At 33.8% G+C, this 17,737-nt stretch overlaps 1 protein-coding gene across 1 annotated transcript in view; it reads right to left on the bottom strand.

Moving 5' to 3' along the window:
• The window catches only part of LOC115625759, a 48,259-nt gene that overhangs the window by 12,240 nt on the left and 18,282 nt on the right, over nucleotides 1-17,737 (bottom strand). The window contains exon 2 of the mRNA XM_030520917.1: nucleotides 3,298-4,517. Coding sequence (XP_030376777.1) covers nucleotides 3,298-4,193 — 896 coding nt within the window. The 5' untranslated portion in view covers nucleotides 4,194-4,517. The remainder of the gene's footprint in view (nucleotides 1-3,297; nucleotides 4,518-17,737) is intronic.

Raw genomic sequence — 17,737 nt, 5'->3', positions numbered from 1 at the left:
TTTTATAAAGTCCATGCCTAATTAAATATTATTTCCAATACCCAGGTTGGTAAAAATAAATGCCAAACGAAATTATTCAATAATTGAATCATCAATGACATGTTTTCTGATTTCTTTTGTATTATTTGTTTTTAACGAGAAATGCTTGGGAAAAACAACCAGTAGCTTTAATGTTTATAATTCAGGCAATACCCAAACCCCCAAATTTAAATAAATATGGATTGAACTGTTTAATATATTATTATTAACGGAGAGCAGACCACTACTTATAACTTTAAAATGGCACAAAAGCGAGTTGAGTTAAGAAAGTCTGCGTATGAAGAAGTAGGTTTCAACAGTTGATTACGAAGTTTTAATACCCGTTTACCAATTTAATTTATAAGTCTATAGAATATTTAATGCGTTAAATAATTGACAAAGAACGTTTAATTCATGTTATGTTTGGGCAAATAAAAAAAATTGTTAGCTATACCCTTTCAGACAATTTAACAAATACCTAAGTAAAAAACCAATCAATAAATTTATAGGTCTACAGGATATTAAAGGATTTAAATATTTGAACAAAAAACTACATTAAATTCTCGTTATGTTTTGTTTATGCAAATAAAAACCCTGTTTGCTATGACCTTTCAGTCAATTAAACAACAAGCTATTTTAACAAAAAACCAATTTGAAATTGTATGTATGTATTTATGTGTTTTAGATTTGAAAGCGGTTTAAAAAGATAAATGTACTTGTAGTTACTAACTATTAAATCTTTTTTTGTGGTATAATTTGTTTTAAGAGGGAATGTTGCATTTCGCTTCGCAGAAATAACATAATCTCAAGTTTAAAAAAGAAAACATAAACATTGTTGTAGTAAGTTTGTTGTAATTAAGTATAAAATTTACTTTGTGTTTTTATGCACAAAACTTTCAATTTATGCTGTACACGCTGACCCGCAGAACTCATGTTTTAGTCATAGGTATGGTGTGGGTGTGTGATGTTATTTTTTCCCAGTATTAAAATCTAATAACTAACTGCTAATTGTTGCCGAGAGGCGTATTGTGCAGAAATTCACCTTTATAGCTTCATCAGGAGCCGTGCATAGGACAAAGGCTTAGAGTTTGCTCTTGTTAAACAATGCTCGGACTTAACTAATGCTTGGAAATGGTGCCACTTGCACGCTCCGGCCAAGTAAGGGACACATACATATAGCATTTATAAAGATATATATATATATATTTCATGAAAATAATTATTAAAATTGCTTGCCAGACCACGACAAAGTTTTCACAGCGCGTTCATAAGTTCTAAAGTTACACGCCCACAGCCACACGTACACACGTACACACATATACACATACACACGCACACATGCAACGCCTCCGGCCCTGTGTTGGGCGCCACTAAGCTGCAAGTGCACGATATTACCGGCAGCCGGTGACAAGGCATCGGGTGTAACGAATGGGCCAGCACTCAGCAGCAGCCACGACCCATGGCGCGACCCATGACACGTAATCTTGTAAATATAGCACCACTGAGCTTTCTCTGTACATACACTGCGAGGATGAAGTAGGTCACTTTTCATCGTTTTTTCTATCAACTCGCTCAAATTTGGGGTGGGACGTAAAATACAATTTAATTAAAAATTATACTTCAATTTTGTATTTTCTCTATATAATATTTCATTTCCTGCACGAAAGCAGGAAATTATTTCTCGAATTGCAGGACTGGTATTTAATGTTGCACTTGGTTTAAATATGCCAGACTTTACGGTAAGGACCTATGTTAACCTATGTAATTCAGATTTTTGAATTAGTTTTGAATGCGAATTTGGAGAAGTTAGATTGATTTTCCCATTATGGCTCAGTACTTTATTTCTGATTTTTGAATTAGTTTTGAATGCGAATTTGAACAACTTAGATTGATTTCCCGATTACGGCTCAGTACTTTATGGATGGCTTAATATGCCATACTTTAAGCATAAAATTAAAATTAATGAGCATATGCTATTTAATTTTAAGATATTCTAAAAATATTTCTGATTTTTTAATTAGTTTTGAATGCGCATTTAAGCAAATTGGATTGATTTTCCAATCACGTCTTATATGAATAAACCCTAGGCAGATTTTAAATCTTGGAAAATATATTTAAATCGATTTTGAAAATTTATTTGATAGCAAACACGTTTAAAGTAGCAGAACAAAATTTTTTAAATACCTATTCCAATTATGCTATGCTTTAAGAAAAGAAGGGGACATTTCTTCTTGACATTAAAAATCTTTTAAAAGTCTTCAGAATTAAAAAAATTTGTTATTTACAATCTAGACATATGGTTTTTCATTTGAAGATATTCTAAACACATTTCCGATTTGTAAATCAGGTATGAATGCGTATTTAAACAAATTGGATTGATTTTCCAATAACGGCTTAGTACTTTGTGTGCAGCTGAATATATGTATAAGCCTAAAGCAGATTTTAAATCTTGGAAAATATATTTTAATCGATTTTGAACATTCTTTTCATAGCAAACAAGTTTAAAGTTGCAGAACAAAATTTTTTAAAATATCTAATCCAATTACATTATGCTGTAAGAGGAGGAGGAGACATTTCTTCTTGACATAAAAAATCTTATAAAATTCTTTAGATTAAAAAAAATTGCCATCTATTGTTTTTTTTTTATTATCTTGATTTTTATAACTAATAATTATTATTATGTTTTCTTTTATGAAAGTTGTTTGCATTTATTTCCATTAATAGTGAAATAGAGCCTTGTTAATTATCTCTAATTATTCCCATCTTAACAGAAGAATGGAAGAAGTTAGAACTGCTTTCTGCTTGGGCTTTCTTTTTTTAGTTTAGCTGCCTATTTATCATCAATATTAATCAGTGATTATTTAAATAAACAATTAGGCTGTGTTGTAAAACACATAAACACATAAACTAATTAAAGTACACCTAATACTGTTGTTACACGTACTTTATTTACACGGTTTTGATTTAACACGGTTTGAAAATTAAATATTTGATATATACTATATTTCTTTAGAGATAAGGAACCAATCACCGCTTTTTCCAGGAATCAACGACTTTTTTAGGAATCAATCTACCGTGTAAAAACAGAATTAGGTGTAATTGTAAAACATGAATTTTTCTATTGTGCGATCTATAGAAGTTTGCCTGTAAGCGGATGTTCGATAAGTAACAAGAATATTGGCCGGCCAGATAAAGACAATAACTCGTGTTTAACTTGGCATGCGTTTGTCGACTTTTGTTTTTGTTTATTTAGCATAAGTTTTCGCACAGTGTACTCACCTGAGACTGCCCACCGGTGGCGATGCATACGGTATGCCAAGATAAGCCTCGACCAGTGGCGTGGAGCGCACAACAATGCCGCGCAGAAGGCCGTATTTGGTTTTCACCGTGTTGCTGCTCAGCTTGACGCTTCCGTGGAAGCATTCACAGTTGTGCCACAAGGAGGAGAGGAGCAGCAACAGCAGCAAAGTGCGTTGCAGCATCGACGAAGGAGTCGGGCCGAAATGGTGGCCACGAGTCGAATGAAAAGAAGCGACGCTTAATATGGGACGCAGAGAACTTGAAGCGTCGTCGCTACCAGCAACAACCACCTGTGCTTCCCAGCCAGGTGCAGAGCTTTGGATTGCTGCTGATGTTGTTGTTGTTGCTGCTGTTGTTGCTGCTTCCTGTCGGAAATGCGATAACTGTGAAAAATACGTTTGGCAGCGTTGCTTCCGATGCGTTGATTGCTGCTGATTGTGTTTTGTATGCGTGGCCTTGTTACCCGCTGTAGTTGCTGTTGCTGTTGTTGTTGTTGGCCATGTGCTAAAAGTTGTTGTTGTCAGAAAATCTAGAATGCTCTTTAATGTTATCAGTCTTATAATGCAAATTCCTGAGCGAACTGGCGACATCTCTTGTTGTTGTTGTTGCTGTTGCTGCTGCATTTGGTTGTTGTTGTTGTTGTTGTTGCTGCTGCGACTGCGACTGTTGCTGCTGCCATTCGCTGCAATTTGCTGCACAATTCTTGTACAAATACGTGTAGTTCTAATGTGGCTCATCAAGCAAGCGTGCAAAAAGTATAATATATGTAGAAAACGCTTCTGTATTAGCATTAGCTTAGTTTTTGCCGTTGCTCCTCTATCTACGAGTATAGTTGCTCTATTTGTAGTTGCTGTTTTGCTTCTCGGATTTGTCATTGTCAATTGGCTGCTGGCTGCTGGCGTATTGCCTGTACTTTTGATTTGGCTGTGGACATCTCGACAGCTTCTCCTTGTCGTTGTCGTCGTTGTCGTTGGCTTCGCTGCCGGCTCTGTTGCTTTCGATTCTCTTTCATTTTGACGGCTGTTGTGCGCATGTTTTGCTTCTGCTTCACATGCAATCCAGACATTGTCATGCCCTAGCGCTTTGATTTCAAATATTATACAATAATCGTTGTTGGCTTGCCACTAAGATGCCCTCTTGTTATCCTATATACTATTGTATGTGCTTCCTCCCAATAGACTTGGCGCTGACCAAATTATCTGCAAAGTAGACAAATAAAAGCGAACTGTTTATTTAGCATCATTATATGTTTGGCATCGAGGCGAACACCTAAGGGGATGGCTTAATGAAAATCACTACTAGCCTTGGGAAAACTAAATTGTTTAAATTGTCTCGTTACTGTTGCTTGATTGTTATGGAATTCTGATTTAATCCGTGTTAGTATATTTCTGTGCGTTACTCGCAATCAATTAAGACAAAGCTAAGAAGACAGGCTAATAAAACGCCTCCAACAAAAGAACTCCCCTTTTTAGCTATTAAAGCAGTTTTCATCAATTTATTTTTCTTTATCTTTAAAATGCTGTAAAGAGTTCTTTCGTTTATTTAAACTTTTTCAAATAAGTTTATAACACGTCACAACCATCATGACAGAACGCATGATTAAACAAACCATTACCATATAATTTAATAATTGTCCTCCTTAGGACAGATCTTAAATAAAGAATAAAGATTAAAAAAATAAAAATAAGTTTAACTTTTTAAAACCATATCCGAAAAAAACTGTGGTAACAAATGTAAAGGGGCTTTTCCATATTTTAAAAAAGCCTTTGCTGTGTTCTATTTTAGAAATCGAACACCAATTTCTATAACGAACAGTTATCCGTTTTTTTGTTCGATTTTCACTTTTGGGGATATGTTTAAGCAACTTCTACTGTACGAGTATATAAGTAGATGGCTTGTATCGTGTGTTAACCTCTTCGGACACCTTTGCTTTTGCGCGTTCAAGTCTTAACTGTGCAGCGCATCAGAGCGCAGCATCCTTAAATAGCTTTGGGTTTGCGGCCATCCTTTACGATGCTGGCGCCTGCGTTTACCGTAAAGGTAGGTTGCCTGTGCACAATCCGCATTTTACGACCCTCCTCCACCCGCCACCCCTCCACAAAGATGCGATTGCAATGCAATTTCGAATATTGCAAAGATGTGGCGGCATTCACAGTTAAAGGCATAAAAGGAGTGAGAATAAATGTTTTTAAATTCGATCTGATACACATTTGTAGGTGGGTGGATGGATGACTGAGAGCTTTTGTGGGCAACAAACCAAAGGATTCCCTTTAGTTGAGGCAATTCAGTACAGAATTTAAAAATAAATCTCGTAAATGTACGCTTTTTTAATAAATAGCTCTGATCGCCAGATATAAAAAAGACAAAAAATTTTGAAAACATTTACATTAGAAATGCCATAAATACAATTTAATGCCAGTACTGTAAATGAATTTTTGTGCAAAAACAAGTTAAATAATCAGCAATATATCAACATATTTTAGATTAAATTTCATGCATGCAAATCCTTAGCAGCTAAGTGTGCACAAACATATTGTATATGTATATAAACATCGTATTGAATTAATAGTGGTCGGGGCTTGTATACAAAAAATGTGAAATATTATATATTTGTTGACTGTCAACAGAAAATATTCTGTTTCTGCCTACTCATTTAATTTGCAAGTGCAACTGTCAAAAGTATTTATTAACATATTTCACTGAAAGCCACAGTCATTGTGTTATTTAATTTATATATCCAAATGAAATCCGAAAAGCTACATATGAGTACATTTGCAATAAAGTCAAACAGAAATGCTGATTGCGATTTAAATTTGGAACTAAAGCTGTCGAAAGAGGTCGACTTAATAATTTTTTTAACAAATGAAGACAGTTATGTCGCAAGTTAAACTTATTTAAAAAGAAAAAACAGAAAAAACTGGCGATTCTATTTGCCTTTTCTTGGGCATTAAGTATTTTGAAAAAGGCTCCTTCATTTAGGAAATGACTCACTGCTAAATTTTTTAATGTAAAATCTGAAAGAAGTGGGTAAGATTTGATTAAAGCAATGCAACTGAGCTGATCTTAGGCCATGGTTCTACCGAATCACAAAGAAATCTTAAATCTCTCTCAAATCAGTTGATTTTTCTTCTACTATCATGCTAAGGAAAAGATTTAGTTCCATAATATTATATTTATTTACTCATGGCCTTGTTGAAGCTCCCTAAGAAGAGCTATGGACTTTGAGGAAGTTTTTGGTTTTATTTCGACTCCAATAAATATGATGAGGCACTATAAGCATCGAGAACTTTTGAACCATAACAGCTAGAAACAAAACTAATCTTCACTAATCCAAAGCCAGATCAAGTTTATTAGAAACCATATATAGAATCTCCATTTTATATAGTTACAAAACTATATACCATATTTAAGATAGTAAATAATTTCATTTAAAACTTGATATTATAATGTCATAATCATCGGTGCATAAAGGCAGATCATTTCTTTTGATGATGGATCAGATGAGGACTATTCAAGCAGCAGTCTCTTTGCAGAAAATGGGGAACCTAATTCTAGAAATATTCTCTATTACAAATGAAGTCTGCTCTTAAGCCTTTGAAATAGAAATGGCTTTTAATAATTCGTAAACGATCTGTGTTTTAATAGTTGTAGGTTAGCCGTTAACTAAAACACATGCTTAAAATAAATAGCCGAGGTGCTAAGCTAAGCGTGAAAAAGTGTCTGTAAGCCCTACAAACCACATACGAGTATTTGAAAAGAAAACCCCAGTAAATGGATAGGGTCCCAAGCTCATTGTTAAAGTCACATTGTTAATTCACACACACACACACACACGCACACACACACAAGCATATACTTTCTCGTTTTCATAGACTGCTGTCCAACATATTACTCTGCCATGTAATATATCTCGGACTAAACGCAGTACTTTAAATCGTATATATCTGGCACTAAACATTTTACGAAAAAATAAAACGTCGCATTTTCGCAGACAGCGTCGGCAGAAAAACAAAAAAAACACACACACACACACACAGAGAGAGAGAGACAGACGCACACATACAACATTTCTCTAAATTGCAGCCATAAAACTAAAGTTTAACTATGGACGACTGTTCCAAGGCCCCTGCCCATAGCTTCCTTCTCTATATAACGTTGCTGCTTTCTAAATTTCCCAGTCTCTTCGACTGATAGGCAGCTTAGTGAGTATATATGCTATGTATGTATATATTGATGCGTGCGTCTGTTTGTGTGTGTGTGTGTGCTGACAACAAAATGTCGGCACGTTTTTAACGCAAAATTTTTTCGTGTCTTACTTAATTCTGTGAGTCATGTGCTGGTGCTTGCAAGCTTGCCACGAGGTCGTGCAACAAAATGAACAGAACAGCAAATGCTGGCTGGGATTTTATTATAAATTTCAACTTTTAAATTAACTAAAAGCTTCCAAAATGACAGTCTGCTGCAACGGCTGCTGGCTATTAGTTTTGCCACGCATGTGCTTCTGTTTGTGTGTGTGTGTGTGTGCGTCTGTTTGTGTGTGTGTGTGTTTGCGCCTGTATTTGGCCAAGAATTCTGGAGTATGTAAATTGATGTAGCAGCAACGCATGTTTCCGGTATGATAAATATTTACATTTGTGCTTGGCAAATGTCTTTCAGGCTATGCTATTTTTCTTTCGTTTTTCTCCGCTTTCATCTTACTCGCTCTCTGTCGTGTTATTCTTTTTTTTCATTCACCGCATTTCACTTTGCTTTTTATGTTAAATCTGTAAAGACCGATAAAATTGCATATTTTTGCGTGAAAGGCAGCAAGCACCCAGATACAGATGCAGAGACAAAACAAAAATAAAATTGACATGGTGATGAGCGAGGTGTGTACGAAACAATTTTGAACAATTTTTTGAAATGAAATTGATAAAAATTATGGAAAATGTTGAAATAAAATTTGTAACAATTATGGGAAATGTTTTCCATACTATATATATCTTTTCCATAATTTTAATCAATCTCTTCCATCGTACCTTTTCACAATTTCCAAACGTTTCTGTTATCGAAAAAGAATCATTTGAAAATAAGCGATCAATATTTTTGGAAATCCCTTCTATCGTTTCCACCTTTTTAACATTTCTGTTATCGTAAAAGAATCATTTGAAAATAATCACTTAATATTTTTGGAAATCTCTTCTATCGTTTCCACCTTTTTAAATTTTACAAACATTTACATCATTCTATACAACAATAATTTGCCAAAAAGAACCATTTGGAAGTAATCCTTAAATATTTTTGGTAATATCTGCTATCCTTTCCAGCTAATATTTTCATAGAATCCACTTCTAAGTATTAATTATTGAAGAAGTTCATTATTTTTGTATTTTATTCGCTCCTTATTCCTATCTATTATGCAGTAGTTGCTATATATAGCAGTATATATCAAACTATTATGATTCCCACGTAATATTTTTTTTCCAAAACCATGAAACCTGTCTTAAAACATAGTTGCTTTTCTTTATAAAGTTATATGCTCGACAAAAAAGAAAAGTTTGCTTGAACGAATCCCACATAACTTTACGTAACTCCAATTTGGGGATATTATAGAAAGGTTTCCAGTTTTTGTGATTATTGTAAATAATATCCTTTAGAAGGTTTGTTGCTCAATGAGTAATCATTTGACCACCAATTGAATGAATCATGTCTCATGAAAATAATATTTGGTAGTTTTTCGAATACAATAAATATCTTGCGATTTACTTTTTAAGAACTACATACATACATTGTAAATCGCAAACTGGTGTCTGAAGGCATTTTTCAGTATTAATTTTCACGTTATTCGTCTATTCCTGGCAGCATTTCCTTAGCTATTGTATGCTGAAAATGTTTTATGAATATTTAGTTAGGCTAAACATTTAAGAAAAGGCTCTCCAACCCTTTGTAGTCTTAAGTGCTCATATTAAGTGCACCCTACAGGCACAGGGAGCGGTTGTCTCCCCTAGGGATGCGTAATTTGCGCTGAGAATAACAAACTGCTAAAGGCTCTAAAGTCGCAAAAACGATGCGCTGTAGGTTCGTCGGAGGCAGAAAAATTCCCTTCGTAGTCAATCAAGTAGGCCACCAGAAGAGCCAGAAAATAAACGATGAATTCTTTTTATGAATTTTCAATTGTTTTAATTTGCTTGAAAGCTTTTCCGAACTTATCATACCACTCTCGCAGACAAATATTTATACAGGAATCACACGTTCATTCACACGGGCAAATAGATGCGTTTACACACACACACACACACACACACACACACACACACACACACACACACACACACACACATTTGCAAACAGAAGAAGAAAAAACACTCACACAGAGTCGAAGAGATTGTCATTGTGTGTGTGTGCGGTTGAAAATCATGGCAATGCAAACAGGAAAAGCGTCGTTTCAACTTACGAGCATCAAAGTAAAAGAAAATGCAGCATAAAAAGAAAAATAAGAGAAAAGCATGTCGAAAAAAGTGGCAAGAAATATTGCCCCACTACGTACTGGTACTCGTACTCGTGGCAGTTGCAACTTTTGTGCATTAAAAACGCAAGCAAAAGTTGCAAGCGCATAAAAACTGTTGCAATTTTGTAGTTGCCACAGGATAATACGACATGCACATCCTTCTGCAGCATACAGCATGCAGCATACAGCATGCAGCATACAGCATGCCGTCTGCAGCTTAATAAGTTTGCAATGAATTCCAGATAAACGAACTTGCAACGTAATTCATCTGAGAATGCTGGCGCTTGACGCTCTTGGCTGCAGGTTGGCGCCTTTTGAAGTGCTGTCAAATGGTAAGCGAGCGAGGCATCGTGGCGTATACGTATTATTGATATTACAGAAATTGTCAACGCCATTGCAATATACGTGCCATTCAAGAAGAAGAAGAAGAAGCAGCACCACAGATTTGGCAAGCATACAATTGCCTCACAAAAAGTATTCGAACATACTCGTACCCGTACTTGAATATGCAATTGGGTTAATGTATTTGGCAGAAAGATGTCTGGAAAATTGATTGCAAGTGTGTGTGTGTGTGTGTGTGTGTGCTATCAAAGAATGAAAGGTAGTAGATAGATATTCGATATTTTGTCAATGTACGAGCATGTACGGTAGGGTGAACTGCCAAAAGTAAAATGATTTCGTTTTGCATTTGCACGCAAAAGGAAAACATATTATTTGGTCGGATGATTATATATCGAAGTCACTTCTAAAGATATTTTTGTTAGATTAAACTGAGGAGAAGCTATAGAAATTCTGCATAACTTGTATTTTATTGACTCTATCCATTTTTATTTGTTTATTTATTTATTTCTTTCATCGCAAACAAAGCTGCGGATGTAAGAAAAAAAATTTTACAATAAATATTAAATTAAATAAAATAAAGAATAAAAAAAGCTTATATAAATTACAAATACTTATATTTATTAACAAAACCGACGAGGTGGGTGAATTTTATTTGCCAGGCGGCCATCCATTTTTTATTCGTTTATTTATTTCTTTCATCGACGAACAAAGCTGCCAATGTAAGATAAAAAAATTTTACAATAAATATTAAACTAAATAAAACTAAAGAATAAAAAAAGCTTATATAAATTACAAATACTTATATTTAGGTGGGTGAATTTTATTTGCCAGGCGGCCAGCCATTTTTTCATCTACAAACAAAGCTGCCGATGTAAGAACAAAGAAAAAAAATCATTACAATAAATATTAAACTAAAAAAAAACTAAAGAATTAAAAAAGCCTATATAAATTACAAATATATTTAATAACGAAACCGACTAGGTAATGGAATTTTATTTGCCAAACGGCCAGCTATGCCTCGATTCACAGCAGAGGATAGTCCTCACAAAGAAGAAATGAAGATGAAGAAATAGAAATTAAAATAAAGAAGAAGTATGATTACATTAAAGTAACAAATTAAAATTAAAGTACTTAAGATAAAATGTAATTAAAAACTTAGGGTGAAAAATCACTGGCCCCTTGGGGGAAGGCTTATTAGTCAGTCCGGCAAGCTATAGCCCGGAGATGAGGATCTCAGTAATGCCACGAAATTGTTTCTGGAGCCACTCAACTTAACTTGTTGCTGTACAGATATCTGGCCACAAATTCTTGGGTATATTTTAGTTTAATTTATTCCAAAGCTAATACCATCAAATGGCCAACCAACCACCTTCGAACATTTGGGAGTTTTCGCTTATAACATTTTCTGCCAAACCCATTCACACCCCTTGCAAAGATATATTGTTTTTTATATTTACACTTTTCTAAATGCAGCAGGAAAAAAATTAATTAACTAATTTAATTTGGAATATTTTGGCTAAATACATATATTTTTAAATATAATATAAATAAATATATTTTAATTTCTTTTATTCGAAAGCTAATACAATCAAATGGCCAGAAGACTTTCGACCACCTTCGAACGTTTGGGAGTTAACGCTTATAACCCATTTCCACCCCCTTAACCCACTCACACCCCTTGCTAATATTATACAAATATTGAAACACATTTTTTTTCCTAAAGCAAATATTAGCTAAAAATATTTGAAGCATTGCCAATCAAAAATGTTGTTCTTTTTGCTTATTAGATAAAAATAAGTTCAATTATTGAATAAATAGGCTTTTGTGGTTAAATATTCGGTTCATTTATATCAACACATTTCAAAATGCTGCATACAAAAAAAAAAACCTTTTTAAAGTTGTTTTAAATTTGGAGTTTTTAGGCTAAATGCGGACGTGTTTTTTTTATTCCATTTCCATTCGAGTGCAATTTGATGCAGTGTTAATGCAGTGTTCAAGTCAGTTGATTAGAAATAAATAATAGTAGAATTGCTCCAATAAAAGCAAATTGAAAATATTTTGCCACACACAAAAATTTGCATGTTGGCTAAATCATTTAGTAAGTCATAGATATTCAAATAAAAGTTTTTTGTGCACATTTTTATTGCGCATACGTCATGCTGGAAAAGCAATTTTTATTTACATATGTACGTGGAACTTGTAATTTGTTGACGCAATATCTAACAAATTGTTAAGTTTTTTGTGAATTTATAAAACATTAATAGTGTGTAGAAGGGGGGAGAAAATTTATAATTTTTGCGCCTGAAAGCATGCAACAACATTTTACAAGTCACAAGTTTACAAGAGTCCAACGAATCCAAACATAAAGCCTATTAAAAAGCAATTTCCCTGGCGTAGAAAACTTTTTTGCGGAACCTTCAACATGTTTGTACAACTTGTTTTCGATTTCCGCTCAGGGTGCACACACATATGTAGGAAAATGTGTTTTTTTTTTTATATATATACGATGGTGCGTATAGTATAGTATGTGGGTTACACATTTAAGCCAACTTCTAACCGCATATTCGGAATTGTAGAATTTATGTTTGTTTACACAGAGCAATAAATTCATTTGTCAACAACTTGGCTCAACTTTAGTTGAATGCAAAACATACAGAACATATACATACATACATACATATATCTACAATCCATATTTTTTCTTTCTAATTACTACTAAAATGACCTTAATATTTCCCTAGCCTGCAGAGCAAAAATAATCATAAAAAACAAAAACAAAAATGGCAACTTTTACATTTCTGCTATGTCATCGCTGTCATTATAAGTGTGCGCATGTGTGTGTGTGAGCGTGCGTGTGTGTGTGTGAGTGTTTGTGTGCTGTCTGAGCAAGTTTATTTAAAATGCTTTATTGACAAATTTGCTACCAAAAAATGCATTTCCGAATGAAATTTCTGCCAACTCAGCGCAACTTGAAAATTCCTGTACGAGATAGAGAAGACAAAAAAAGTATAGAGGAGCAAAATGAAAGGGAGATGCTGCAAAATAAAGTTGAAAAATGAACGTAAAAAGGACACAGCCGGATGACAAGCACTGACTGTCTCATTCAGTTGCTAGATTCAAGCAGCCATGTAACCTCGTTTATTTTGCAGCATAATGAAAGGGGAAAGTTCTGCAATTTCACCGCCCATGGTTCCGGCAATGGCAACCAACAATTACATACACACACACACAAACACATCTCTCTCTCTGTGTGTGTGTTTGTCTCTGTGCTTGTGTGTTAGGTGCAACGACAGCTCGCACTAAATGGCATTTCAAATGCTTTGTAGTTGCCATGCCTTTGCTGCCTGACTCCGGCGCTTGTTTCGCCTTTTGCCATTTTGAACAGGCGATGCTCACACTCACACCCATACACAACCTCACACACACACAATCACACACACACACACAGGAGCACAAAAGCAAATCAGAAACAACGGCATAATTAGGCAAGTTCGTCTTTAAGATACTCTTTAATAGGTTCCACAAAATGGTTGCAAGAACTGAATGCAGTTGAAGAATACAGCAGAAAAGGCAACTAGATAATCAAAAAGATATATGTACAAGCATACAGATAATAGCTGCTGCTATATATTACTTAGGTTTGTAATTTAAATCCATATCCATTTGTAAAAAAGCCAGTAGATAAAAAAATGTTATGATTATGAATATAGGTATAATTATAGTTATATATAAAAAGTTGCATGACAAAGCGCCGTTGAAATATAAATAATTAACAAAAGTTAACGACACTTTAATTAAGGCTATCATTTTTTTAATTTCTGTTTTATTAAATCTTTTAAATTGAAATTATAACGTTGTATTATTAAATATCTTTATTTTATTTTATAATATTATATTATAATTTATATCATATATATATGTATATGTATCGACAGCACTATTTGTTGATGTACTAAATAAATAAATAAATAAATAAAAACAAAATGGGCTGTTGATACAAATTACAATATTTATATAACAAACATAATGTAATATAAAATAAAATTGCGTTACAATTTCAAGTTAAAAGCTATAATGCCGCTTAACTCCTCCGATACGTTTGGGGAATTTCCAATAAAGGGCTTATTACAATTATTAAGAAAATAACGAGATATAGGAAAACACCCAACTGTGTGGGGGAAATTTAATTGCCAGTCCGGCAAGCTATGGGCCGATTACATAAGGGTGTGAGGGCCATATTTATTATAAATATTATATTCCATTTACATATACTTTCTTTTTATATGAATGTGAACGATTTCAGAATTGTATGAATCTTATCTTATTATTATTAGTTTTGATATTTTTATTTAGCCTCCAGTTGCTTGTAAATATATAGTATATTTTTAAAAACATATACATCTGTATAAATATTTAGTGCCTAATCCATGGTTTTATTTATAAACGAAGGCTGCAGTTACTATAAATATGCCTTGAAATTTAAACTTGAACTGGCAACTAACCTACGGCACAAACAACTGCCGGTCACACAAAACCCCAACTCTTTAGCAGCCTTTGGCATGTAGGGTATAAATGCTGACAGGAAGGCAGCCACAAAGACGGGCACTCGTCCAAAAAACAAAACAAAATAAAAATAGAGTAAAAAGCAAACACGGCACACAGGCAAAACAAATCATGTTAGTGCTTGGGATGGTGAAAAAAGGTCAAAAGTAAATTATAATTTTAAAAATGTAATGCCTTTCAATGAAAATTGAAACTGCTACAGCCTTTGTGAAGGCACTCCTGGATGTAAGTAAGACTAGACCCTTGACCCTTGAATAGACAGACCCTTGAGGTAGTATTTCTTGTTCTTTTTTTTTTTTTTTTTGTTAAATAGCTTACGCATTGCAGCTTTATGGCTTCTCGTTTTGTTCAAATTAAATGGCCAAGACATTATTATTGGTTCATTGTGCACTCGTTGGGCCAAAGTCAAAGTTTTTATGGCAATTCGCAGGAAGTGTGATTTCGATTTGTTGTTGTTGTTGTTGTTGTTTTTTTACATTGCGACATTGTTTGTATGATTGCGAACATACCGAATCAATCAACATTAAATTTAAGGTATTGATTAATATGAAAAGTTTGCCATCTTATTCTATTTGCGAGTACACAAATGTGTTGGGCGAAAAGCACTTAAGGCAAAGAAATATAACGGCAATTTTTAGGTCAAGTGGACAATTTGGTAGCATTCAGGCAGAAGAAACGAGATACAAATTGATTACAGTTGAAGAAGAAAGACTTTTGTAAATGAAAAGGGGAACAAAAATCTTGTAGTCGGCTAAATGTTTTACTTATTTACACATTTACTGACGATAATAAAAACGTTTTCTGCTAAGAGGGCGGCCTTTCTCTTCAGAGCGACTAAACCAAAGCTTAATTCTAGACCTCTTTCAATACGAACTCGGTCTAAGACGATTAAAAATTTGCTATCTTTTCTTTTTTGAAAACCTCGATAGAAAAACTTCAAGAAGGATTCGCATATGCTAGCAGCTTGGAAAAATCAGTCAATAAGAGTGTTACAAAAAATAATTTTACTTTAAAAGGCGTGGTACAAAAAATCCGTTAAAAGCTAATAAACAATCGCAAATCCTTTCTTTTGCAAGCAAAAAGACCACAGAAAGCAAAAAAAAAAAGAAAGAAAAATGCCACGAAAACGGCTTTTCCTTTTTAATAAGATACATCTGTTAATGATAAATATTCAACATTTGGAGTAAATTATTGTTAATTTTGAAAATATTTGGACCAGAAATTTAAACAAGAAGCATTTGTTTTGGGCATGTGTCGAAATCTAGTAAATCTAGGAATCTAGTAACCTAGTTTTCTAGGAACGTAACCCCAGGTTTGAAACACGCGTCGTTGCTCATACGCCATGTGGCCACAGGATTTGTGCTAAGCCTATCTTGAGGCCATGAAAAAGTCGCAATATTTATCGGCTTCTCGGCTTACCAATGCATACTCGTACAGTGTCCCCGTGAAGAATCCCTAATTGCTGCCCAAGGACAGCAAACACATAATGAGAGCAAATCCATATGCAAATGAGCGAAACGCTCGCAATTGAAACATGTGCCGCACACTCGATTCGCACTATGTAAACACATGGCCCAACATTGAGGGATTGAGGACATTGGGGGATAAACGAGTGCACATACATAGTCATTGCCACACGAAACGATTAACATGGAAATGAAGATGAAGATATCAACTGGGATGATGACAGTAGCAATGACTGGCTAGTGGCGACTGCGACTGCGACAGCCAGGAATTGACCAAAATCACGCAGCCATAAATAATTTATGACTGCGTCAAATCAACAAGCCGACATGCATGTAAATACGTACTGTGTGTACACACACACTTTGTAGCACAGTGTAGTGCGTAATAATGCGAAGTGTAGTGTACTTTGCGCTGTGTTTTATGTGTGCGCCTCTCTGCAGAGATGGCTGCGTGAGCGTATCTGCAATACAAAGTTACGATGTTTTTGCACAGCATCCTATTTAAAATGGGAATGGAATTGTTTTCAGGGGCTGGAATCATTAAAAGTGTTATTTAAAAATTACCAAAGTATGTTTACTTTTTAATTTTATTCATTCGCTGAGAGTATATGGATTAATTTTGAGTTTTACTTTTCAACTTAACTAATAATCCTTATTTTTTTGAGCAAAAAAAAAACTCCTGAAATAATAATTAATTATAATAATTAATAATTTTCATAGGGAATACGGACAAAATTTAAACAATAAGCCAAGACGAACCCATATACTTGTAGTACAGTTTTGGGCTTCAAAAAACGTCTTTAAAAAAAATTTGCATGTAAAATTGCAGATTGTTTTATTTTTGATAAAAAAAGTAAAATAAAACTCAAAGAATAATTATTATTTTATGAGTTCTATATTTTGGCTCAAAAACAATGATTATTAGTTAAGTTGTAAAGTAAAACTCATAATTAATCATTAAATTTTGAGAGAATGAATAAAAATTACAATTTTTAAATCATGGTGAAAAGCCACTAATAATCTTATAAAGAAGATAATGATTTCTCTTAAAAAAAAAATACAGTGTAAACTCCCTTAATGGACACCTCTTTTATCCGAACTTTCTCTTCGGTGGACACTTTTTCTAAAACATTCGATCGGAGTATAAAGTATTTAAGTATCCCTTAACTCATAGTTTTTAAATATGTATCGACAGTACTATTTGTTGATTTATTAAATAAACTAATAAATGAAATGCAATGAACTTAAATAATACAAGTAGTTTGAAACAAGTTCTCCAAAGTTTTCATTTAAAATGGGAATGCATTTTTTTTTATGTATCGAAGTATTCAAAATAAAAAGCAATAATAGTTTGGATTTAATTCTCTTTTATTCTTAAAATAAATTATTGCTTTATTTAAGTTCTGACCTAAAAGAACAATTATTAAATTAGTTCATGTGCATTAAGTAGTGGCATCTTACAAAATAAGAGATATGGAGAAATGGGGCTTCGAAAATTAAAAGTTATTTGGAAGGTCAAGCGGATGGTGTCTTCTGAGAAGTCTGTGATGCTCTATTATTG

The sequence above is a fragment of the Scaptodrosophila lebanonensis genome, unplaced genomic scaffold, assembly GCF_003285725.1.
Source record: "Scaptodrosophila lebanonensis strain 11010-0011.00,11010-0021.00 unplaced genomic scaffold, SlebRS2 tig00000080-arrow-pilon, whole genome shotgun sequence".
Lineage (NCBI taxonomy): Eukaryota > Metazoa > Arthropoda > Insecta > Diptera > Drosophilidae > Scaptodrosophila > Scaptodrosophila lebanonensis.
This window is presented reverse-complemented; position numbering and strand designations above follow the sequence as displayed.